Genomic DNA, 27,867 nt, shown 5'->3' with positions numbered 1-27,867 from the left:
CTTTACATAATCTTCGAGATTGTATATCTCGATATTCAAACTACATTCATGTCCGATAAAACACCTTTTTGAGGTGAAATTAAATATATCGAAAAAAAGGTGTTTCATTTTTAGAAACTTCTCGTGCATATTTATTGTTTCTTCTTTTTCATCGTTATCCTGTGGGATCGACGGAATTTCTGAATCCGACAAAAAATTATCTTTACCACCATCTTCTTTATCATCATCATTGTCTTCATATATTATCTCCTTTTCGCTTGTTACTACTGTTTTTTACACTAAAATAGGGGGTATAGTTTTGTAATCTCCGTTTTTTTTGTTAAAAAATTATCGTTGTCTTTTTCTTCTTCTTCTTCTTCTTCTTCTTCTTCTTCTTCATCATCGTCGTCGCCGTCGTCATTGTCGATATCCGCCTTATCATTTGATTTTCTTTCTTCTTCTTCTTCTTCTTCTTCTTCTTCTTCTTCTTCTTCATCGCCGTCGTCATTGTCGATATCCGCCTTATCATTTGATTTTCTTTCTTCTTCTTCTTCTTCTTCTTCTTCTTCTTCTTCTTCTTCATTATCGTCGTCGCCGTCGTCATTGTCGATATCCGCCTTATCATTTGATTTTCTTTCTTCTTCTTCTTCTTCTTCTTCTTTTTCATCATCGTCGTCGTCGTCGTCGTCAATAATCTCTAGCTCACATAAGTCTTCATATTTTTCCTCCTTTTCACTTGTTACTACTGTTTTTTTCACCAAAGTTGGGGGTATAGTTTTGTGGTCTTCATTTTTTTCAAAACCTAAAAAGGGATATTAATTTTTTTCACAACCTAAAAAAGGGTATTCATCATAATATAAAAGTGGTTCGTAAAATTCTTTTGCCGCAGTGGCTAGTGGAGAAAAATAATTTTCCTCTAAAAATCGTCCAGGTGTAGGAAGATTGTACTTCATTTTTTTGAGGACGGTGGGCCCCTTATCCACGGAGCTCTTTACGTTTATTCTCTTCATTGTAAAATGAGCCCCGTTGGCTCACCCTTGTCCTATTATTGTTCAATATATTGTGTGCTTCCCCACCAAGTAGATTACATTAACCTGTTTAATAAAAAAAAAATATTTGAATATATATTTTTGCCACAAAAAAATTTTATGTGTGTCAACCACCAATTGTGTATTTCAGTTAATCAAATTAGTAAAAAAAAAAGAAGCGCGAAAAACATTATTTTCCTCTTAAAAAACTCTTAAAAAAACAGTGACAAAACTCAAATCCCCCCAAAAACTACAATTTTATGAACTTTTGAGTATAATTTTATCAACTTTACTACAAAAGTTAATTAACTCTATAAAATAACAACATTTGTGTCACGCCTTTTCTTTCAAATTTTATATATATATATATATATATATATATATATATATATATATATATATATATATATATATATATATATATATATATATATATATATATATATATATATATATATATATATATATATATATATATATATATATATATATATATATATATATATGATAAGATTTAAAAATTCAAATATGCATTTATTATTATTATTATTATTATTATTATTATTATTATTATTATTATTATTATTATTATTATTATTATTATTATTATTATTATTATTATTATTATTATTATTATTATTATTATTTTCAAAAATTCATAATTCGTGTTTACTTTGAAATTAAACCATAAAAATTTTCATGGTGTTGATAGTAATTATAATGATAAGGCCTCAATGAATATTTTTAAAATATTATTATTATTATTATTACTATTACTATTATTATTATTATTATTATTATTATTATTATTATTATTATTATTATTATTATTATTATTATTATATTTTGTTTATTTATCCTCTCCTATTCGCTGATAAAATGGTTTGTAAACCCAAACGTTCTAGTATTTGGTTTTTCGTGACTAGGGTAATCACACAATCTAACAAGCATTAAATCGGGTTTATGTTGACTTCTGGTAATAATTGTACCCGTTGTTGTTTTTTTTATTCTTATTACATTTTCATTTAAATAAAAATTCTCTTTGAAATAAGACTCGCTTTCCTCCAAAATACTTTTCCACGGACAAGTTGGAATTAAATAATACTTGAAAAATTCACGGGGTTCATTACTATTTTCTTCTGGCAAACTTCTAACAATAAAATATTTATCGCTATTATTTTCATCCTCTGTATATACTTCTAAGTTTTCCTCTATATCATATTTTCTATCTGGTCGACAAAAATACATATCTAAAAATAATCACCCATTTTCAGCTCTGCAAATTGTTTAATTTTTAATTTGTCATGATCAATATTCCATAAATATCTGAATTTGGCGCTATTCTCATTTACAAGGCGATATTGTTGTTGTTCTTCTCGTGAATAAAGATGAAAATATGCTGTTTTTGGCAACCAATCGGCTAAATTATCTACATGACTAGTAATTGGTTTATTTTTTTCCTTTTCCAATACAATTACATAATCTGTTTCTTGGATTTCTTCTAAGAAATCATTGTATGATCTGATTATACGCGAACATTCACAATTACCGTCTGGATTTAACACCAATGTAAATAGTTTTTGTGTGTTTAAACCATAAACTGTAAATATACTATCGATTGGTATTCTACTGCGGTTTTTACAAATAGTATCCCTAACTTTAAAATAATAGAATATATATTTATCGCTTGGAATGTCATCACAAAGTAAAATTTCAATATCATTATACCAAAAATTATCAATTTTTTTGAATAAATTAATTTTGATGGGATTCTGTACGTTGTCCATAGTAACAATAACTGAAAACAACAGAAAATATATGTATATATACATAAACTTATATTACAAAATTATATATAGAAATTAGAACAAAATCAAATAAAATATATACATTTAAGAAAATTTAATATCTAAGAAAAAAAAATTCAGTATAGTGATTAGAATTGTAATCAATGTTATGTTAGACATCTCATTCTCCTTCAGAGAATGGGAATGGGTAACGAATGAATAAATCATTTTTTGTGCTTTTCTCGTAACTGATATATAATATTTTAAATTTTTAAGTTGTGGTTTATTGTCACTTGGTGTCTTGTTTTAACATTTTTTAGTAGTTGGTTCTTGGATAAGATTTTTTTTGTTTTCTATTTCTTTTTCATCACAATTCTTGAAACAGAGAATGTCTGCTATTGTTTCACGTTCATTTGAAAAATTCATAATTCGCATTTACTTTGAAATTAAACCATAAGAATGTTCATAGTGTTGATAGTAATTATAATGATAAGGCCACAATGAATTTTTTTTCTTATATACCTGACATAACAATGATTACAATTCTAATCACTATGCTGAATCTTTTTTCTTAGATATTCAATTTTCTTAAATTTATATATTTCATTTGATTTTGTTCTAGTTTATATATATTATGTTTTATATGTATATACATATACATATATTATGTTTTGTTTTCAGTTATTCTTACGATGGACGACGTACGGAATCCCATTAAAGTTAATTTATTCAAAAACGTTCATAATTATTTGTATGGTCTTTATAAAAAATATTTTAATTTGTGATGACATTCCAAGCGATAAATATATAATATTCTATTATCATGAAATGATAACAACCAAGCGTAAGGTTATTTGTAAAAAAGGTGGCCGTAAAATGCTATTCGATAGTATGTATTTAGTTTATGGTTTAAACTCTCAAAAACTATTTCCATTGGTGTTAAATCCAGAGGGTAATTGTGAATGTTCACGTGTAATCAGATCATACAATAATTTCTTAGAAGAAATCCAAGAAACAGATTATGTAATTGTATTGGAAAAGGAAAAAAATAAACCAATTACTAGTCATGTAGAAAATTTAGCCGATTGGTTGCAAAAAACAGCATATTTTCATCTTTATTCACGAGAAGAAAAACAACAATATCGCCTTGTAAAGAAGAATAGCGCCAAATTCAGATATTTATGGAATATTGATCGTGACAAATTTAAAATTAAACAATTTGCCGACCTGAAAATGGGTGATTATTTATTTTTAGATATTTATTTTTGTCCACCAAATAGAGAATATAATATAGAGAAAAACGAAGAAGTATATACAGGGGATGTAAATAATAGCCATAAATATTTTATCGTTAGAAGTTTGCCAGGAAAAAATAGTAATGAACTCCAGGAATTTTTCAAGTATATTTTAATTCCGTCTTGTCCGTGGAAAAGTATTTTGGAGGAAAATGACCTTTTATTCAAAGAGAATTTTTATTTAAATGAAAATGCAATAAAATTTAAAAAAACAGCAACAGGTACCATAATTACTAGAGTGACCTTATCATCACCAAAGTACAATACAAAACATAATACACATTGTCCGATTATGTAATTTATTGGAGAAGGAAAAAAATAAAAAAAAGTTCTAGTTATTACGAAGAAAATTTAGCCGATTTGTTTCCAAAAACAGTATATTTTTCATCTGTATTTATCACACGAACCACCACAATATCGCCCTGTAAATGATAATAGCGCTAAATTTATAAAATATTGATCATGACGATTTAAAAAATTAAATATTTTTAGATATTTGTTTTTATCTTCCAAATAGAGAAAAACGAAGAAGTATATACAGAGGATGTAAATAATAGCCACAAATATTTTATCGTTAGACGTTTACCAGAAAAAAAAATAGTAATGAGCTCCACGAATTTTTCAAGTATTTTTTACATAGTGAAAGTGGACTGAAGAAGGATTGAAATTGAGGATTTAAAGAAACTTACTAGTAAAAAAATTACGTCATCTTGCCATTTACTATGGTTGAGTGGGAAGTGGATGAAATTTAAGGATATTTCACACTGGAAAGGCTTTTTGCCTTTCCTTAATTTAAAGGCTACCTCTTCTGATGCAATAAACAGTGTATTACATTTTGCATCTGATTCATGTAGAAAAGCGAGTAAGAGTGTGACATGTGTTACTTTTGACCAGCCACTATAATGGAAGGCAAGAGAGATTATGTCCTCTACTGAAAACAGTTTGAATTTAGGTAAAGTTTTCATGCGATTAAGTGATTTTCATCGCTTAATGTCACTTATGGGTTCTATTGGGTACATCATGGCCGGTAGTGGATTAAAAGAAGTGTGGGAGACGCTTTATGCACCTAAATCTACAGACAAAATGATGACAGGACACAGCAGATTTTCCCAGCGCCCTTCGAGCACATCTGTTAACATATGCTGCATTAGGCCAGCACCAGTAAAAACCTTATTCAGTTTTTTATATCAACATTACATACATCCTCGTGTTTTTTTCTCTCTTAAATAAGTAACTTTAACTTGGTTTGGAATTTCCGGTTTGGGAATTATTTGGCATTTTATTTGTTATTGTTGTTGTTGTTAACAAAAATATATACCTGCTTGTCAGGCAGACATAGAAATAATTTTTTGTGACCTATTCAGTTAGAGAGTTGGTATAGAATTTGAATCACACACATAGTATAATCAGATTCATTAATATTATTGAAAACAACTTGGTATGCTAGGCGGGGGCTCCACCAAATCCAGTCAGGTTTTGTTGTATATATCTCAAATTATAAACTTCTACTTTATAAAACATTCTGTAACTGTAATGTGGACAAGGATAAACAAACCCCCAAAAAACAAAAAAAAACGACATAGTAGTTAAACTTATAAATATATTATACGTTTTTACAACAACAACTATTACAAACAACAGAGTTTATATAATTGATTATATATTTTTCACAATTTTTTTGTTAATATTTATTTGTCTGGCATTTAAAAAAATGGAAAGGGGTAGTGGAAAACCAAAATGATAATAATGATAATATTATTGTTGGGTGAAATTTTACCGGTATAATCATGGTCTGGACTTCTATCCATCAAAGTACATTATAAAATCTTTTGTAATAGTTTTCATGCTTACAATGGCTCGGTGTATAAGATTTATTGCTACATCTAAAAGGTTATCCAATAAACAGAAACCATTACTTTTGTTTAATAATTCCATATTTTCGTGTTCTAACAGACCAATGTCTTCTCCTTCGTCTATTTCAATAGATTGACTGTTTTTTTTATTACACCGATCTAGATTTTCATTATTTTGCCCTATTTTTTATTTTTTTTTGTGAAAATTATTTACACTATCACCAATTATAAATGAGATTCGCCCGCCAACCAACCAACCAACCAACCAGCCAACTAACTAACCAATGGACTGGTGAATTTAAAGACTGGTACATTGGATATATATATAGTAATCTTTGAAACTAATTTTTTTGATGTTGCTACATATCTATCCAGAAATTAAAAAATGGAACGGGCAGTAGAAAACCACAATGATAATAATGATGATAATAATTTTGTTAAATGGAATTTTAATGATCCCAATATAGCTCAAAAGTTATAGAGGACAGCTTCAAAATGGAAAATAATACAAATATCAGCGACAATGAAAATGATAAGAAAATAATAATTTCAGAAAATAAAGATAACGAAGAACAACTTATATATATACCAAGATTAATTTTAAGCGAAAATGTAAATTTACAATCAAGAAATATAAATTTCTTTGTTGATATCATATTATTCATATCTATCATTTTGTATTTATATTTACCTAATTTGATATATTTGATAGTTATATTTATATGCTTTATGTATAAACATATAGAGTATAAGAACCCCCCTCTATATCAAGTAATAAATCATTAACGTCGTTATTATACTTTCATTTATGTTGTATGGTTATATAATTTTATGTAAAAGTTAATTGGAGATAGGGGGGTACGTTTCTCGTTCTTTATTCTGGTTTCATATTGAAATTATTCTATATCCAAAAAATGAAAATATGCATTATTTATCTAACTCCCCTAATAATAACATTAATTCATTTCCTTTGGAAAGTTATAAAATATGTATATTATCGGCATTTACTATTAAACTATATAGACTTGCTTGGCAGAGATGATCGCTGGGATGAAAAATATACTAATATTAATTATTGGATTAAGAATCAAACCAGTAAGCAAGAGGAAGGGGAGGGGATGATATTATTTATCAATTTATATCCAACGACGATAATAATAATATTAAAAAGTCCTCATTATGTACAGAGACTGCATTATTTGTTTCGCCCAAAGATAGAAATAATCCAAATATATGTCAAAAAAGGAGTAGAAAGGTGTGTGGGATAGATTCAAACGCCATGAAATTAATTCATATCCCAGATGATAATCTTCATTCATATGTTGCTGCTAATGGAATGCAATTATTATCGGGCGAATCTTATTGTGTATATAAAAAACCACCAATTAACAGAGGCATCGAATGCAATGAAATATGGGGATATTGGAAATATTCTTCTATGCATGATAAATGGAAGTGTTACTCAAAGGTTCCTGGTATATATGATCTGAGCGCAATGAATTTAATCCTTGCCAAAGAGAGGATAAAAATGGTAAATTTACCATTGATAATAATATTATTTCTCCAAAGGAAATACCCCAAAAATATAAACCGTCGGATTTTCACTCCACAGAATTTCAAGATAGATGTGGATGTCGTTGTGATGAAGCCCGTGGGTTTATTTTTAATAAGAATTTAAGCAAAACGACATGCTTTAAAGATCCGTGTTTGGCGGCATTACCCCCATTTTCAGCTGCACCCGGATATAACTTAGAAACTGGACATTGTGATTGTGGTGTTTTCTTTAAGAACATATTTAATGACATAAAACAGCCATGTACCGCGTGTCCATATAATCGTCCAACATATGATAATAAAACTCATACATTAACTGTTTATATAAAATGTTATAATCACGATGAAAGGATAATTAGAGGAGCAGAAGATGATAGATTTGCTTTATTTCCATGTGAAAGCGATGAAGATAAAATTCGTGGATGTAGAAAGGCCTTTATTCGTGTCAAACCAATATATAAAGCAGACAAAGATGGCGAAAAATTCGAAAATAGAATCTTTTGGTAATTATCATTGTCACCATCTGGAAATATTGCATCCAAAGCCTTGCTGTTTTGACCCTTAAGGCAACTTCTTGCTCATGGGTGTTAAATTTCTTTACAATGCTATTTATGATAGCCAATTCCTTTGCTGATGTTGCAGTCAATATTTTGTTATCATACTGTTGAAGCATGGACTGAACCTCTTGTTTATCCTCATAAGAAATGATTGCACCAGATATAAAATGGCAAATAATTCCCAAACCGGAAATTCCAAACCAAGTTAAAGTTACTTGTTTAAGAGAGAAAAAAACACGAGGATGTATGTAATGTTGATATAAAAAACTGAACAAGGTTTTTATGTCATTTATTATATATCTGATAATTTAATGAAGATGTCTGCCTTTTTTATTGTGTTCTGTATGTGCATTTTATGGTACAATTTATCATTTATTGATAATTTATAATAATGGCATTTTTTTCGTAAATGACATTATAAAATGAGTATTTACTCTTTATAATTTTGGGGGTTTAAAATATCTTTTATTTCTTTGTTCTGGAAATAATATAAATTAAAAATACACAATCCCCCATTCGTGGGTTTAGCATATAAAATTTGGTGCACAAAATAAAATATATTATTCAACAACAACTAAGATACAATGGAAAATGGTTCTATTCAAACTGAAACTATTCTTAATCCCAAAAATATGATTAAAGTTACTACCAATGAATATATTATAGATGGTTTAGACCGGGGAGACGTTGAATTAAAAGATTCAAATATTGACAATAAAACAAACACGGGGACAAATGAAACTAGTACTGTTGATAAAATCACAAAAAAACGAAAAGGGGGGTGGGGAGATGTTGAATTAAACGATTCGGTTGTAGATAATAAAACAAACACGGGGACGAATGAAACTAGTACTTATGTAATCGATGAAATCACAAAAAAACGAAAAGGGGATGGAGGAGATGTTAAATCAAACTATTCGGATGTCGATGATAAAACAAACACAAGGACAAATGAAACTAGTACTGATGTAATAGATAAAATCACAAAAAAAAATAATACCTAACAGAAAAATATAAGATTAAATAAGAATATTTATGAAAAAATATTTTCGCGTTTACAAGATATTGAAGTTTGTAAGAATGATTACTCAAAATCCTCAAACCAGTTATATTATTTACGCTGTAATTTAAAACACAAAACCCGAACAGATGATATGTGGTTTACCACCACCACCACCTAAAGGTCAAATGCTATTAGATATTTTTGATGAGGTTTTAGAATTTTTCAAAGGTTGGAATAATTCTATAATCTTAGATGAAGAAAATATTAAAACCAACCAAATATTACAAATTTTGATGGCAAAATTTCAGGATTTCATTGATAGGGCTACAATGAGTATTAAAGACTCAAATTCTTTGTATCTAATACTTCGTCTGTATTTTTATACATATTTGTATTATGAATATTATACTGTAACAGGAGACACTTCAATAGATATTAATTCTACTGATAGTATACCTATTGCAAATTGGAATAAAATTTTTTATCTTTCTGCCATTTCATTAAATAAAAGATCAAAGAAAAACGACAAATATAAAGAATATAAATATAAAATTTTGTCGAAATTCTTATTTAGAATTCTGACAACAAATTTAAATGAAGTTGGTGAATATTCTCCCACATCAACACAAACGAAGATCTGGTTTTACCTCTTATATGCAGAAACTTATAACAATAGTCTAAATGAGGGCGATAAATTTGTTGTGGAATATTCTGGAGTTGCTAGCATAATAAATATTTTTTCTTTAGTTTATGATTTATTAATTTTTGGTGTGGAACATTTAAAATTTAAAAAGAATATTATAAAAATTGAAATTGAATCTAATTAAAAAATATAGTAGTTACTAAAATATGATAAAACAAGACAAGTTTATAAAAAATGTTTATAAGGATTTTATAAAAATGTATATTATAAAGTTTTTCATTTATTTTGCTCTAATTTTACTTATTATTAAATTAATCTTTGATTATAGAGCTTGTTCACATACGAAGAATGTTTATATGCAAATAATGAATGTTATTTTTGCGGCCCTAATAATATTGATTTTGTATATCTTTTCAACTGGAAAGTGGATAAATTACCTACCAATGCGATGTGTGAGACACGCAAAATGATGTTATAAATTTGAAAACGTTTGCCATAGAAGCAAAATATAGTTTATCTGACTAGCTGGGCGGGTTATATATAACTACATCGGCCACCACTAACTAGTAGCCACCCGGCAGCTATTCTTCGCTGATCAATATATACCCGTAAAATAATATTATTGAGAAATTCTATAATGCCCCGCTCAAAATGATTAAATTCTGATATAAAAATACAAAATTCTACATCGGCGAGTTATATCCCTATAATGATATAATTGTGGTTCTAGATTATACATTTCACGAAGAAGGTAAAAGGAAACGTGTTGAAACACTCCCACATTATTTTTTTGTTACAAGTAATGAATTAATTTCTGACAAGAATACTAACAAATATATAGTAATTCATAATGTATTAGTGTATAAATATGGTAAATTATTACATCATAATTTTAGCGAGACTAGAGCTCCCCTCAGTAAAGACCTTTTAGTTGATTTTATCCACACGTGTTTTGGGGGCAAATTTCCTGTAAATATTATTACATTTGACCATAAAGCAGCCGCTATAATAAATTATCTATTTAGAAATCATAAAAAATTATATGAAAATGTGACAATTAATTCAGATTGTTTACAAAACTCAAGGGGCCCCAAAGTTAAAATCTGGAATGTTTATCCAAAAAATGGACTTGATGTTTATTGTAGCCATGGGATATATTTTCCCAGCCATAATAATGGTAAAACAATTTCTGTAGTTGACGAAAAAAATATAATTTTTATTTTGGTTTTCATTATCAAGTATTTCTTAATTTATTAGAATTTTATAGAAATTACCCAGAAAATAAAGAAAAATATAAAACAACTCGTCATCACCTCTATTTGAAAAAAATGAATAGTTCCTTATATTGTTGATTTTGATAAAAACTCATTAGATGTATATTATTTTACGACATATCCTTTATAATATTAGATTATTTGTACCACCAAAGCCAAAAATAAAAGCATATAATACTTATAACGTCTATTTTTTTATTAACCTGAAAATATACCATATATTTAATTTTTTTCTTTCATTGAATAAAAGGAATATATATGCGCGTCAAATACATTTTTATAAATTGTGTAGCTTGTTTTAATACATAATTTACTACAACCAGAGTTTTATTAATTTTCTTAATATATATATATATATATATATATATATATATATATATATATATATATATATATATATATATATATATATATATATATATATATATATATATATATATATATATATATATATATATATATATATATATATATATATATATATATATATATATATATATATATATATATATATATATATATATATATATATATATATATATATATATATACTGTAAATGATTAAAAGATTAGCTCAATATAAATAATATGAACGGAAGAGAAACACACACAAACGAGGAGCCCAAAGACGCGGTCGTTATGGCGAAGAACGGTATGAAAAAGCCAAATTCCAGAAAAGAGTTAGTAGCTGAAGTTTTGAATATCATTGACAACATAAATGGAACACGTATAGGTAAACTTTGGTTATAGTACGGTACAATGTACAACTGGGGACGAGACAAAGATTTTCTGGAATGAATAGATCAATTAATAATTCTCTTTTAATACCTGATAAATATTTATATTTATATTCAAGTTAAACATGAAGGTTTGTGTATTTCTGTCATTTGAATAAAACTTTTCTTCTTTACTGGCCATTTAAATATTGCTAATAATGATAAAAATAGCATAATGAAAATACTAACCAAATTTAAAATAACTAATATTTTATTTCTAATATGATTTATATATAAGATGTGATGTTTTTCCATCCCAGACAATAAATAATGATATCCGTCATAAAAATAATCTATTTCATTTTCATCATTTTTATATGAATAAATAATTAGGGGTGGTTTAGATAGTTTTATATTTTGTATAAGATATAACCGTGAAAGACACAATCGTAATTGCGCGTTAAACCATGGTTCTTTTTTATATTTATGACACACATAATAAATTGCAGCCACATTTGCATTAGATATTTCTGTAAAAATATTTTTAACAATATGCATAATTAGTTGTATTTTTTAAATAAATTGATACTCTATATTTATTATTTATCAAAATAATTTTAATCTATACAGCGCGTTAAAGCACATAAAGTGACATTATTATTATTCAATCTTATTTTTTTAATATATTATTTCTCAATACACTCCCGATGACTTATATATACTGTAGATAATATATTTTCAAGAAAGATTAGGTGTCCATTCTAAATAATCAAAATGTTTTACGTCTGTAACAAGAAATATTTTAACAGTGTATTCCTTTATATATTTACGTGATTTATAGATACATAATTTGAATTGTATTTTAGCCTGTAAATCATTATAATGAGATTTTTTTCTACAATTTTCATTATTATTTAATGTGTAAACATTAATAGATTGAACTTTATTGTCAGTTAACCATTTATTATTATTGTTTTGTTGTTTTTTTTCATAATTTATATCAACCAATTTATCTAAATTTAACGAAATATTATTTGTAGTAACATTATTTAATATTATAGGATTTAGTTTTTGCTTAAAACTAAGATTATAGAATTCCGTTTTAACATTTTTTTATAATTTCTTTATAAAATAAAATTAAAATCCGTGGTCGAATTATTGATTTTTGTTGAGCCAATAATAATATATTAGTTTTAACTATTTCTCTTTTTGATATATTATAATTTGGTTTCTCCATTTCGTGAGTTACTGCCATTTTAAAATCTAAAAGCCAATCTTCTTTTGATTTATTCAAAATATTAGTCGAGTTCAATACATTTTGTGATGGATGTATTTTTGGATTATGTCTAGTGATGGTTATTTTTTTATCAGACAAACAATTATCAAATAGACTTAAAGATAATAAGATTATTATATATTTATATATTTTTTAATTTTCTTAATTGCTGATAAATTTGGTTTGGTATCATTATGGTTTGTTTGTGTTTTGTTGGGTTTTCTTCCTGGGTAATAGGATAGAAAAAATATGCCCAAGAAAAAAAGTCGATTGAATATCATTATTATATGTAATTATATCGTCAAATTAGTTAATCAGTTAATATAATGGTAGGAAAATTAAAAAATGGATAAAATGTTATTGGTTTATTTATCAATCTTAAAATTATTTTTGTTTGTTATTATTTTAATGTTGTTAGCAACGAATATTTTTGGTAGAAAAATTGATAATAGTTATATAATTATAATTATTCTTACATTCATTCTTTTAATAGAAATTATATCATTTAATAAATTTATTTGGCCATTTCAAGATTATCAGTTAAATAAACCCCCACCAATACAGAAATATAATAAGGATATTGTATTTGATAACGAATTTTTAGAACACTTGAATAAGTAACAAAATATTATTATTTCATTTACAAAACACCCCCTAATTATAAGTTAAAAAATGGAAACTAGAACTATCTCTCCACATATTTACTATTGTATACATTGTCATCATTTTTTATTAAAATAATTAATTTGGAGAACAACTGCCCTAGCTGTAATGCAATAGGTACCACACTGATTCATGTACAGGATATAAAAACCACAAGAAACCATAAAACAGAAGATATTTCATCAATATTAAACAATTATTACGCAAAATTTTGTTCTACGCCCAAAAAGATTTCTTGTGATTTATTAACAAGCACAAATGGACGTTGCTTTTATTCTCACAATTTAAATCAAAATATGCACAATATAATAATCCGTACAGATTCTATATAGAAATATTTATTATACCTTATATTGGATAAAAAAACATAAAAATTGCCTAAAAATAAAAAATGACAAACAAAGATACTCATAGTATTGAAACTTTTATTAATGACCCAAATGTACAAGAAGAACTAGAAGGAAAAGAAAGGATCCAAGAAAACCTGATCAAAGAAAAAGAAAAATCCACAACCAGCGAAAAGAGTAATAGTTTGCTATCAAAAACAAATTCCTTTCTATGTAAGAACATCTCAATGAAAGTAATGAATAAGGTGTTAATATATTATACTTATGTTATCTATTTTATATTATGCACGCCATGTGTCAGAGAACCAGCTCAATGAAACTCTTAATATTTTAAATAAAATTAAAAGCACTGGGATGTTTAATCCCTTAATCAAAAATGTTAGTATTTAATTAACAAAGGTTATTATTTATTTGATTCATTGTCGTTGACCTCTTTAACCCATTCCCCCCGAAAGATTTTTTTCCTTTACAATAAATTTTTATAAACAAAAGGGTGATTGATATTATAATGAATAAAATAATTATAAAACTGAATGACAATATTATAAAATTCAAGGATATTAGTTTCAGTAAGAGTGCGTTGTTCTGATTTATTTTATTTGCCGCGGTAATATTATCGTTATTTACTTTCATATCGGTTATATTATATCTACTTTTCTCGCATCTATTCTCAAAGTTATACTTCGTAGATATAGTATTTATAAGTGTGTGTGAATATTTACAACTAGAGTTTGTGTCGGGGCCTTTAAATGGTATATTATTTGTTTCGTATCCATTTTTCTCGCATCTATTGTCAAAATTATATTCTGTAATATCATCATTTTTGGTTATTATTGTGGTGGTGATAGAGTGAAAAGATTCTTCAAATTTTGGAACATCCGTAGATTCACTAAAATTGCTGTTATTATTATAATAATCCTCGGTTGTTATTTCAGTCTTGTTTAAATTTATGGGCATTGATTTTACTAATATGATATGATTTGTAAATTGTGTATAATAACAACACAAAAGTATAATAAAAGTATACATTATTCTTATATGAAATCTTTCGTCAGAGACCCAAGTAATTTACTGGTCGGTCGGTCTGTCAAAACCTATAAGATGTATCTGCGTGTTTTGCTTACATATATAAGCGGGCATAAAAAACAAATTAAATATATTATTATGCTTATACCAATTAGTTATTTTTAGTTTGCCTGCTAACCAGTCAAGTCCAAATTTAAAAATTACAAATTTCACAATAAAATGATTGCTATTCAATTAAATAATAGTAAATTTTGAATTTAGGAACTAAAATATTCAATTATTCAATTATCTATTGGTAATCAAATTACTATCATCAGTGTTATTATGTTCGTTTGTTTTAACTAGATTTGTTCTTTTCAAAACAATATTTTGTTCGTTTTCCCTTTTATGATAAAAAAAAAAATCATTAATGAAGTAACTATCAATAATAGAAATAGTATAAAAATAACAAAACCTTCCATTGTAAGTATTTTTGATATTATATCACCCATTTCTTTTGTTTCGGCAGTAGAAGAAGTATTATCAAAATCATCTATAAAATCTATATTTTTACCATTATTACCGGGAGAAGAATCAAAATAATCTCTACTAATCGTTGATGTAATATTTGAATTTATATTATCATCATGATAATTTTTAGTTGTAAAAATATCATCTACGCCATGTTCGGGTTCTAAACGCCCCCCGCTCTTATTATAAAATCTAAGGGGGCCAGTTACATTTAAACCATTTGCGGCTACCAAAATATAAGAACACATTCTGATAAGATTATTATTCATTTTGATAGAAAGTATATAAAATTATCTATCCGCCCCAAAAATAGAATTAACCCACGATACTTAATTTAGGAATATGTATCTAGATATATATATATATAAGAAGTTGATCAATTAATTTTTAAGAGATAAAAGGACACATATATATATATATACATATATTTATAAAAAAAATTGGGTTGATATTTTTTGCATAATTATTATAAAACATATTAATCCATATATCCTAAATTATATCCATTTTGTTACAACCCAACCAATTATGAAAAATATTATGTTATGGGTTGATTAATAAGTTTAATTTATTGTTCATATAATAATAATGTGTGTGTTATACTACTGACTAAATTGATGAAAAAAAAGTTTTTTGTTATAATATTAAAAATGCAGTATGTATCAATATTTAAATATATTATAGCACTGTTGTTGGTTTTTTTAATATTAATTCAGATTATGATTAAATATGAAAATGGCATTCATAAGATTTATATGATAACTTATAACATTATTTTATTCATGATATATTTTAGTGTAACAGTTTATGATTATAAACAAAATACAAAAAAATAACTGTATATGAAAAAATAAAATAATTCCAAATAACAAACATGAAGTCTTTCATTACGCAAGTTTACTCTTTCACTTAAAATTAGTTTTGGTGTATAAAATAATATATAGAAATTAGAACAAAATCAAAAGAAATAGATATAAACTTTTTTTATTGTTATATTATTTATATCTATCATTTTATATTTATGTTTACCCGATTTGATATATTTGATAATTATATTCATATTCTTTGTGTATAAACATATTAAGCATAAAAAACTCCCCCATACTAAGTAATAAGCCATTAATCGTATTATTGTTTTTTTTATAATCGATTCGTAGTATATTGAAATTTTGTAGTAATATAAACTTAGCAATTGATTAGAAAAATAATAGTTTTGATGGGTGGAAATTTATGTTTTACGCCCCCCCAAAAAATTTTAAATTTAGAAAAAGAGATTGGTTTGCATAATTATATATGGATATATAATTGGGACGAGACTCCTATCAGAGAAAAAATATTTGCTGAAGATTATAATTCAAATGAACTTATAATAATTCCTTTACCACATCCTTATTTTACTAATAAATATAATCATATTGTAATTGTAACCAAAAATGTAGATATATTTTTTCTCTCGTATAACTACACTGCGAGAAAGGCGAAAAATATTTTCAGACATCCAAATCAAATTGTATTCTAAAGAAACGGTGGGACACATCTTGAATAAAGACTTTTCTTATCTAGAAATATACTCCAAGAAAAATATTGGTACGGTCATAAAAATTTATTGTCTTCAAATAAAATTATTATCTAAGGTGTTTCAAATTGAACAAGAATATTATAGTATTGATGCTATAGGAAAATATAGAAATGTTATTCAGTGTTATTTTGATTGCATACGACATGACAGATTTAAAAGTAACACGACAAATACCAAAAACATATTTTCTTCCAGGGGGTTGTTCCGCGTTATAAAGAAAAGGCGTGGTTCGGATGGTCCAAAGACCCAACTAAAATATTTGTCTGATAATATAAATATTTTAAAATATTTCTTTGGTTACAGAATAACTAATTTACAAATAAAAAGAAACACCAAAGAAGAAATAGTGTCTTGTGTTTTTTATACCACCACCAGGGTAATAAAAGAAAACGATTGAATAATAATAATAATAATTGTATATCTAAATCGACATTAAATCTAAGTGGCAATGGAAATGAAAAAAAATTAATTAAAAAATTTTTAAGTGCTTTGTGTTGTAATAAAGAGACTGGTTTGATAATAACTGGATTGAATATAGATAAATGTGATTTTCAATATCTGTTAGATAGAAGTCTTTTTTTATGGTTTAATCAAACGCAACAAGAATCAACACCTTCATCCTTCTTTAAATTCTTTCTCTTCTGAAATAATTATTCCTCTACCACCCTGGAAAATTAACAAAGAGGCTTTACGTTATAAGGAGATATTTCAAAACACAATTATAAAATTTCCTAGATATAATCCTCCCTCCTACGAATTGAAAATTATTTGTGAAGCTTTGATATTAAATGTAATATCGCTAAAGATGGGGGGGGGGGCAGAATTATTATTTTCCTTTTTAGAAAAAACAGAAATCATTTCATGCGTTTTGTCTTTATTCAGCATTGCAGATTTAAGTCCAAATCACGCCTATGGGGCCTTATTTTCAAAATTGCAAAATTTTTCTATCCCAGGCATTGCTGCACGATTACTTGAAAATATTTTCCAGTCAATTGTTATTGCTCCTATAAATAATAGTAATCATTATTATTATAAAATACCACCCAATGATAATAATCACGAGAATAATGTATTAGTTGGGGGTTTGGTATTACCACCAGAAAAGGGAATTCATTATTATATTGAAGGAAAGAGAAACATTGGAAGTGTTGATTTTGAATCAATTTATCCAAATATTATGTCAACATTTGGGATAGTTAAAGGATATATATGTCTGGTTTCTGATGACAAATTTGAAAATAACAATTTTTTTTTTCATAAAAACTTTAATATTTCGCCTTGGATAAAAACGAAACGCAATAAAGATTACCATTATTTATCACGAAAAGTATTTATGGAAAATAATGATAATTGTACTCCAATTCGGCTATTTTGTGAATATCTCATAAATAAACGACAGCAATATAGAAAGGGGTCGTCCCAGTCCCTTATCTTCAAATTGATGATAAATTCAATTTATGGTTTATATTCTCATAATACATTTCCATTATATTCTCCTATGGCTGCCAATATGATTAGAAAATTATGGAAGGTGGTTTCTGAACGAAGGCATTGATTATTTCACGAAAAAATTTTCCAATACAGTATGTTTGTATGGCGACACAGACAGTATCTTTTTATCGAGCCCCCTTCATATAACAGAACTAATATCAAAATATAATGCATTTCAAAAATACCCCAAGATTAAGTTAAAAGTTGAAAATGTTTTTAAGCGATTAGTTTTGATCAGAAAAAAATTATACATGGGAAAACTTGACGATAACAAATACAAAATATCGGGCTTTCCTATCCGTATGCCCCATTTTGTGTATGATCTTATGATAAAATGTTTACATTCGATTCTTGATAACAATGAATCTATTTATAAAAATTATATCGAGGAAGCTTTACAGAATTTTCTATCATTAGATCTGGTCGACAATCATCAAAATTACTTACCAATAATTATGTTAAATAAAAGGAAAAAAAATATACATTGCTCCAAAAAAAGAATGATAGACTATTATTTGGCACCAACATTCAATCAACTTTTTTTACTTTTAAATTTGCCATCAATAAACGATTTTTCCCTTTGTGGAATAGACAAACAAATTCAAGATTATATGACAAAGGGTTATACATTTTTAGATTTTTCTAATCAGTGTGATAGCATGTTACTTGGTGGTATTGAGATTATTAATACCAATATTCCTGATGACATTTTAAACTTTTGGAGAAATATAAAGAAAAAAAAACATATTTTATTATATGCCACTTTGAGTAGTCAATGTAGAGATAAAAATAACGAGGAACCTTTCTTCTACATTATATTGGATGACACAATGCCATGTCCTAAAATCTATTTTCGCAACGAACTAGAAAATCTTGCGTCTTTTTAATCATAATGAAATAAACGATATAAGTTTAATAATAGATTGTAAAAACTGTAATAATAATATTTTATGTGTTGTGTTTTTTTAATAATAAACCATTAACTTGGATGGAAAGAAAAAATATGTTTTTGGATAATAATACAAGTAAAGATCGTTTTATATTTAAAATATCAAAATCATTATTACTTATTGTTGAAAAAGACACAGAACGTGGAAAGTGGATAATCACAATGAAATCTTAATAACAATAAAAACCTAAAACGAATTTATTTTATTTTTTGGTTATTATATTTCATTATAACAAAAAAAAGGATTTTTTCTTTCATTAAATAAAAGGAATATATATACATATCAAATATATTTTTCTAAATTGAAATAATGTCTAATTTTTTATTAACTTAAAGATACACCATGTATTTAATTAATATTTTTACCCTTAGTAAAAAATATAATAGATTTAACATGGTAAAATTTACATTTATTGATAATGTAACGGATATTATAGGTAAAAACAAATTTAAAGATAGTGTAAATTCTAGAAATTATAATGTCAACATATCTAATAATATAAATAAGATGGATGATGTAAATTTCAACACATTAATTGAAGATTTTAATAATTATACTTTCAATACAACAAATGACACATCCAAATATATACCTAATGATATAAATAAATGGAAAAAATACGATGACTTTGATAAAACTTTAAGTGGAAATAATCTATCAATGCCTGGTGAATCAAATGCATTTATTCGTTCAACTTTACCATACAATAAATGTAAAAAACTATTAAAAGAGGTTGACGATTTAGCAGTAAGTTTTGGTTTTAGGAACGAAAAAGAATTAGCTAAAAGTCTAGAAAAGGCCGCCGAATTGTGTAAAAGTGCCAGGGGGAAAAATATTGTTAATAATAATCCTATATGGATTAATCTATTTTTATCGCTTAAGAAAATGAAAAATAAAAGTAATATTGTTAAATTTGCTCTTGTTTCTGGAACAGTTACTGGAATGATTATTTACTTGGCACGAATACAAGCCGAACATACGGGGTGTTTTAGATATAATTTGCAAGATAAAAAAAAGTTAATAAAGTATAAAATTAATGGAAATTTTTGTATTGACAAAGGTCTTTCTATTAATGATTCAGTAATATCTAAGGACATAATAATTTTACCCGAAAATGAATATCCCTTATTTAATGTGAATAAATGGGATTGTAATTATGACGAATTTCTCTATTCTGATACTGTTATTGACAGAGAACGAATAGATGAAATACGCCAGTTAGGATGTAATGGTTTGTGTAATATAGAAAATTTTAACATGCTAGCAGGAAGCACACCATTTGATAAAATTATTCCATCCGAGAAATATAAAAATTATACGTTCGTTTGTGAGTGAGCAACATTTTTGCGGTCTTTAACAAAGGAAACATTAAATGTTGTTGATGATATTGTTGGTGGGGCCCTAGAATCTAATCTATTTGTTAGAATTTATGATAATCTGTTTAAATTGTTGTATTTTATTGTTTGTACCATCTTTTTATATATCATTTACAATAAATATGAAAAAAAAGAGCTGAAAATATTAGAGCCAGTCAAATAAGTAGTCGTTGATGGTAAACAACAGAAAAAAAAATTATGATAATTAGGCCTTATTTTCAGCTTTAATAATATGCGCCAAATTCAGATATTTACGGAATATTGATCATGACGGTTTAGAAATTAAACAATTTGCAGACCTGAAAATGGGCGATTATTTATTTTTAGATATTTATTTTCGTCGACCAGATAGAAAATATATTATAGAGGAAAACTTAGAAGTATATACAGAGGATGAAAATAATAGCGATAAATATTTTATTGTTAAACATTTCCCAACACAAAGTAGCAATTAACCCCGTAAATTTTTAAAGTATTATTAAATTCCAACTTGTCCGTAGAAAAGTATTTTGGAGGAAAACGAGTCTTATTTTAAAGAGAATTTTTATTTAAATGAAAATGTAATAAGAATAAAAAAAACAACAACGGGTACAATTATTACCAGAAGTCAGCATAAACCCGATTTAATGCTTGCTAAATTGTATGATTACCCTTGTCATGAAAAACAAAATATTAGAATATTCAACTTTAAAAGCAAAGCAAAGGACGACATTCTCCGTTTCAAGCAAGAATTATGGAAATAGAAAACAGAAAAAAATCTTATCCAAGAACCAACCACTAAAAAATATTAAAACAAAACACCAAGTGACAATAAACCACAACTTAAAAATTTAAAGTATTATATATCAGTTACGAGAAAAGCACAACAAATTATTTATTTATTCGTTACTTATTCCCAATCTCTGAAGAAGAATGAGATGTCTGACATAACATTGATTACAATTCTAATCACTATACTGAATTTTTTTTCTTAGATATTCAATTTTCCTAAATGTATATATTTCATTTGATTTTGTTTTAATTTATATATATATATATATTATTTTATAATATTTTATACAAGTTTTATATATATACATATATCTTCCTTTGTTTTCATTTATTGTTGCGATGGATTACGAAATACAAAATCCCATGAAACACAACCTATTCAAAAAAATTGATGATTTTTTGGTTGAGCTTGACGACAATATTTTATTTTGTGATGAAATTCCAAGTGGTAAATATATGATATTCTATTATTTTAAATTTGAAAATAAGCAGATTATTTATAGACGGCCCGATCATAAAATACCGGTCGATGTTATATATGTATTTTATGGTTTAAACACTCAAAAACTATTTCTATTCGCGTTAAATCCAGATGGTAATTGTGAATGTTCTCCTGTCATCAACGAATGCAAAAATATCTCAGAAAAATACCAGCATACAGATTATGTAATACTATTGAAAAGGGAAAAAAATCATATATTTTCTAATTATTACGAAATAGATTTAGCAGGTTGGTTTCCAAAATCAGCATATTTTCATCTTTGTTCATCTTATCAACACCAATATCGCATTGTAGACGAGAATAGCACCAAATTCAGATATTTACGGAATATTGATCATGACAGTTTAGAAATTAAACAATTTGCAGACCTGAAAATGGGTGTTTATTTATTTTTAGATATTTATGTTTGTCCACCAAATGAGAAAAACGTAGAAGTATATACTACAGAGGATGTAAATAATTATCATAAATATTTTATCGTTACCAATGTACCAAAAAAATATAGTAGTGAACCCCGTGAATTTTTCAAGTATTTTTTAATTCCATCTTGTCCATGGAAAAGTGTTTTGGAGGAAAACAAGTCTTATTTTAAAGAGAAATTTCATTTAAATGAGAATGTAATAAGAATAAAAAAGTAACATCAGGTAAAATTATTACCAGAGGTAATTATAAACCCGATTTAATGCTTGCTGAATTGTATGAGTACCCAAGTTATGAAAAACCAAATACTATAACGATTGGGTTCCAAAGGAAAATTAAAAGGATGGTAGCCAAAACTTAGAAATTTAAAATATTATACCAATTTCGAGAAAAGAAAAAAAATATCTATTTATTCGTTACTTTTTTAATATAACATTGATTACAATTCTAATCACTATACTTAATTTTTTTTCTTAGATATCTAATTTTTCTTAAATGAATTATTTCATTTGATTTTATTTTAATTTATATATATTTTATTTTATTGTATATATATATACATACATACATATATCTTCCTTGTTTTCAGTTATTGTTACGATGGACATAAAAGTCAATTTATTCAAAAAAATTCATAATTTTTTGAATGATCTTGACCATATTATAATTTGTCATGAATTTCCAGAGAATATATACATGATATTCTATTATTTTGAAATTGGGCAGAATTTAATCAAAGAAGATGGCAGTAAAATGTAGGTCAATAGTATGTATGTATTTTATGGTTTAAACACTCAAAAACTATTTCAATTAGTGTTAACCCTGGATAGGTACGATGGGTCGTTCGCGACCCCGAACGTCAAAAAAAAACAGGTTTTTCTCACGTGACTCACCCCTGTGACTGAATTTGTGGGTGATCGACCTGCAGGAGGTGTCTCCCCTACACGCTCTAGTAGTGTCCAGATGTGCATTGCTGTAGCTGTACTCCTTCCCCGATTTCTGAGACGCGTCGGGGTCGAGCGCGACCGAGTTTACCCTTCTAAGGTAGTTTGCCTAATTATCAAAGTTATTACGTATTATGAAATTGTCGTAGAATGGTGCAACTTGTATATTTTATCAGTTGTGGAAAGTCTTGGTGGATTGTTTGGCTACCATGTGCATGATTTTTTTTTAGTTAAAATATCGTTCATCACCACGAGGACCATTTTACGGCGAGTGCCCCTTTTTCATTTTTTTTTCATTTTTTTGCCAAGTCATTTTTCCGTAAGATATTGCCAAATAGTGTCGTGAAACTTTTGCTTGTTTAGTGTTGGAAAGTGTGTCTAGATGATCTGGCTACCCATGCGTGACTTTGTTTTTGTCAGATACGACGTAGTTATTGGTATGTTGGGTATTTAACTGCGGTTACCAATTTCTGTTGTTTTTTTCAATATTTGTAAAAATTACTACGTAGTAAGGAATTGCCGTATATTATTCATTTTTTTTTTCATGTTTATGTGTTAGAAAGTGTGCCTTGATGGTTGGGCTAACACGTGCATGTCTTTTTTTTTATCTGAGATGCCGTATATTAGAATGTCGGGCATTTTACCGCGAGTGCCCCTTTTTCATTTTTTTTCATTTTTTGGCCAAGTCATTTTTCCGTATGATATTGCCAAATAGTGTCGTAAAACTTTTGCTTTTTTAGCGTTGGAAAGTGTGTCTAGATGATCTGGCTACCCATGCGTAATTTTGTTTTTGTCAGATACGACGTAGTTATTGGTATATTGGGTATTTAACTGCGGTTGCCAATTTCTGTTTTTTTCAATATTTGTAAAAATCTACTACGTAGTAAGGAATTGCCGTATATTATTGACTTTTTTTTCATGTTTATGTGTTAGAAAGTGTGCCTTGATGGTTGGGCTAACACGTGCATGTCTTTTTTTTTTATCTGAGATGCAGTATATTAGAATGTTGGGCATTTTTCCGCGAGTGCCCCTTTTTATTTGTTTTGCATTTTTTTGCTTAGTCATGTTACCGTAAGGAATTGGCAAGTAGTGTCGCAAAACTTATATTTTTATAGTGTTGGAAAGTGTTTCTAGATGATCTGGCTACCCATGCCTATTTTTTTTAGCCAGATATGGCGTATATATATAAGTATGTGTTCGATTTTCCTGTGATTGCCATTTTTTCGTTTTTTCCCATTTCTTTCAAAATTACTACGTACTAAGGAACTATCACAGAGTAATGATTCATTTATATGTTTATTTGTCGGAAAATGTGTCTTGATGGTTTGCCTAGCACGTGGCTGAAATTTTTTTTCTTCTGAAATGCCGTATATTAGAATGGCCATTTTTCCGCGAGTGCCCCTTTTTATTTGTTTTGCATTTTTTTGCTTAGTCATGTTACCGTAAGGAATTGGCAAGTAGTGTCGCAAAACTTATAATTTTATAGTTTTGGAAAGTGTTTCTAGATGATCTGGCTACCCCTGCCTATCTTTTTTTTTTAGCCAGATATGGCGTATATATAGGTATGTGTTCGATTTTCCGGTGATTGCCATTTTTTCGTTTTTTCCCATTTCTTTCAAAATTACTACGTACTAAGGAACTATCACAGAGTAATGATTCATTTAGATGTTTATTTGTCGGAAAATGTGCCTTGATGGTTTGCCTAGCACGTGGCTGAATTTTTTTTTTTTTGAAATGCCGTATATTAGAATGTTAGCCATTTTTCCGCGAGTGCCCCTTTTTATTTGTTTTGCATTTTTTTGCTTAGTCATGTTACCGTAAGGAATTGGCAAGTAGTGTCGCAAAACTTATATTTTTATAGTGTTGGAAAGTGTTTCTAGATGATCAGGCTACCCATGCCTATCTTTTTTTTAGCCAGATATGGCGTATATATAGGTATGTGTTCGATTTTCCGGTGATTGCCACTTTTTCGTTTTTTCCCAATTCTTTCAAAATTACTACATACTAAGGAACTATCACAGAGTAATGATTCCTCTAGATGTTTATTTGTCGGAAAATTTTGTTTACTTCTTTTTTGATTGAATATCATCAAATTTTTTTAAGCTGAAATATTATATTGTTTTACATTTTTTTTTTTTATTTTATTTCCCTTCAAAAAAATTTTTTGGGGTCAGAATTTTAATTTTATAGTCGTAAAATAATCGACAATTATCCAGCAACCCACCATACAATTTTTATGCATATCCAATAATAATTAGATTAGTAAATAACACCTTGATATTGACATACCCTTCCTACATTTCAAGTGGCAGATTAGGGAGTCTGAGTCAGTGTGGTTGGCGGCCATTTTGTGGACATATCCGAAGCGTAAGTTGCTCTATCTATATATATTCTTGTTCCCTATAGAATTTATGATATTTTGGTATATTTTTACCTGCATAAATATCATATTATATATTAAATATATGTATTTTTTTACGAAATTTCTAAGTACTCAAAAAATTACCTTTAGATATGGCCCCTGATATAAATGTAATTTTCAAAATAATGAAGATTTTTTTACATATTTATATTTTATGATAACATATGTTTATTCCCTAAAAAATTAGCCACTTCCTATTTCATTTGGGTACCCAAAAAAATTCATGAAATTTGGACAAATTTTTTTGGCCAAAAAAAGTTACCCTTTTTTTCTCATTTCAGATCATCACCTCCATGGGTCTGACTTCATCCAAAATACATCAAGATGTGTCCTAAACATTCAAGAATCAATTCCTAAAAGGATTTGTGTATATATGTATAAACATTTTTTTTATGAATTTTTATGTCAGGTCTTTTTTTTCTACTTAATTTTTTAAAATATTTATAATAAATAGTTTTTCTGCAGATGAGTAGTATTTATCTTTACAGTTGTTTTAAGCATTCATTGAAGTTTTTTTTGGCAAAAGAAAAAAGGAGGTTACTGCAAAAACTGATTTTTCAAGAAATTTTTTTGCCGTCGGGGTCGTTCGCGTCCGAGAATACCCTTAAAGGGGTGTCCGAGGAGCGTACCTATCCAGGGTTAAATCCAGATTGTAATTGTGAATGTTTGCTTATAATCAGAGCACGCAAATATTTCTTTAAAAAAAACTACTGTACAGATTATGTAATTGTATTGGAAAAAGGAAAAAAATGAAATTTCTAGTTGTTACGAAAAAAATTTAGCCAATTGGTTTCCAGAAACAGTAGCTTTTCATCCTTATTTATCAGATGAACAATCACAACAATATCGCCTTGTCGATGAGAATAACGCCAAATTCAGATTTTTACGGAATATTGATCATGACAATTTAAAAATTAAAAATTTGCAGACCTGAAAATGGGTGATTATTTATTTTTAGATATTTATTTTTGTCCACCAAACAGAGAATATAATATAGAGAGAAAACGAAGAAGTATATACTACAGAGGATGTAAATAATCCCCATAAATATTTTATCGTTACCAATGTACTGAAAGAAAATAGTAATGAACCCCTCGAATTTTTCAAGTATTTTTTAATTCCATCTTGTCCATGGAAAAGTATTTTGGAGGAAAACGAGTCTTATTTTAAAGAGAATTTTTATTTGAATGAAAATGTAATAAGAATAAAAAAAGCAACAACAGATAAAATTATTACCAGAGATCATCATAAACCCGATTTAATTCTTACTACATTACATGATTACCTTAGTGATGGAAAACAAAATACTATAACGATTAGGTTTAGAAAAAAACGATTGTCGATGAATTATGGAGGGAGTATTTTCCTAGCTGATAAGAGAAGATAAATAAACAAAATAATAATAATAATTATTATCAAAAAAATATTCATTGTGGCCTTATCATTATAATTACTAGCAATACCATGAAAATTTTTATGGTTTAATTTCAAATGAATGTGAATTAGGATATTTCAGAATAATATATACATGCAGATTTGAATTTTGAGTAAACAAAAGAGCAACCGCAAAAAATAATAATAAAACAAAACATCAAGTGATAATAAAACACAACTTGGAAATTTGAAATATTATACCAGCTACGAGAAAAGCACCAAAAAAATTATTTATTTATTCGTTACTTATTCCCATTCTCTGAAGGAAAATGAGATGTCAGATATAACATTGATGATAATTCTATTAGTACTTTATCATTGTATCCTTGTTTTGTAATTAGATTGTTATCCTAAGTTGCGACAAATAAAATGTTATTATAAAGATCAAAAGTTTTTTCTTTAAAAGGTGCCATAGAATTTGGAATTTCACAATATTTACCAATAAAATTTTTTGTGTACAAAAAAAA

General features: G+C 27.1%; 1 protein-coding gene and 1 pseudogene across 1 annotated transcript; one reads left to right on the top strand and one right to left on the bottom strand.

Annotated features, from left to right (window-relative positions):
- Positions 1–278: 278 nt before the first annotated feature.
- LOC137648159 (uncharacterized protein DDB_G0283697-like) lies at positions 279–5,111 on the bottom strand. Its single transcript, XM_068381086.1, has 2 exons — positions 5,087–5,111; positions 279–781 (listed from the first exon to the last, which is right to left on the bottom strand). Exons 1-2 carry the CDS (start codon positions 5,109–5,111, stop codon positions 279–281), a joined length of 528 nt encoding a protein of 175 aa, XP_068237187.1.
- Positions 5,110–27,867, top strand: part of LOC137648157 (uncharacterized) — a 94,856-nt pseudogene continuing 72,098 nt past the window's right edge.

The sequence above is a fragment of the Palaemon carinicauda genome, chromosome 10, assembly GCF_036898095.1.
Source record: "Palaemon carinicauda isolate YSFRI2023 chromosome 10, ASM3689809v2, whole genome shotgun sequence".
NCBI classification, from domain to species: Eukaryota; Metazoa; Arthropoda; class Malacostraca; order Decapoda; family Palaemonidae; genus Palaemon; species Palaemon carinicauda.
Note: the sequence above shows the minus strand (reverse complement) of the source record. Positions and strands in the feature narration are given on the sequence as shown.

Coding starts and splice junctions, on each gene's coding strand:
- LOC137648159 (XM_068381086.1), bottom strand. CDS start 5,111: ATGATGTACCCAATAGAACCCATAA. Junction 782..5,086: donor GTACCCAATAGAACCCATAA/GTGACATTAAGC, acceptor ATCCCTTTTTAG/GTTTTGAAAAAAATGAAGAC.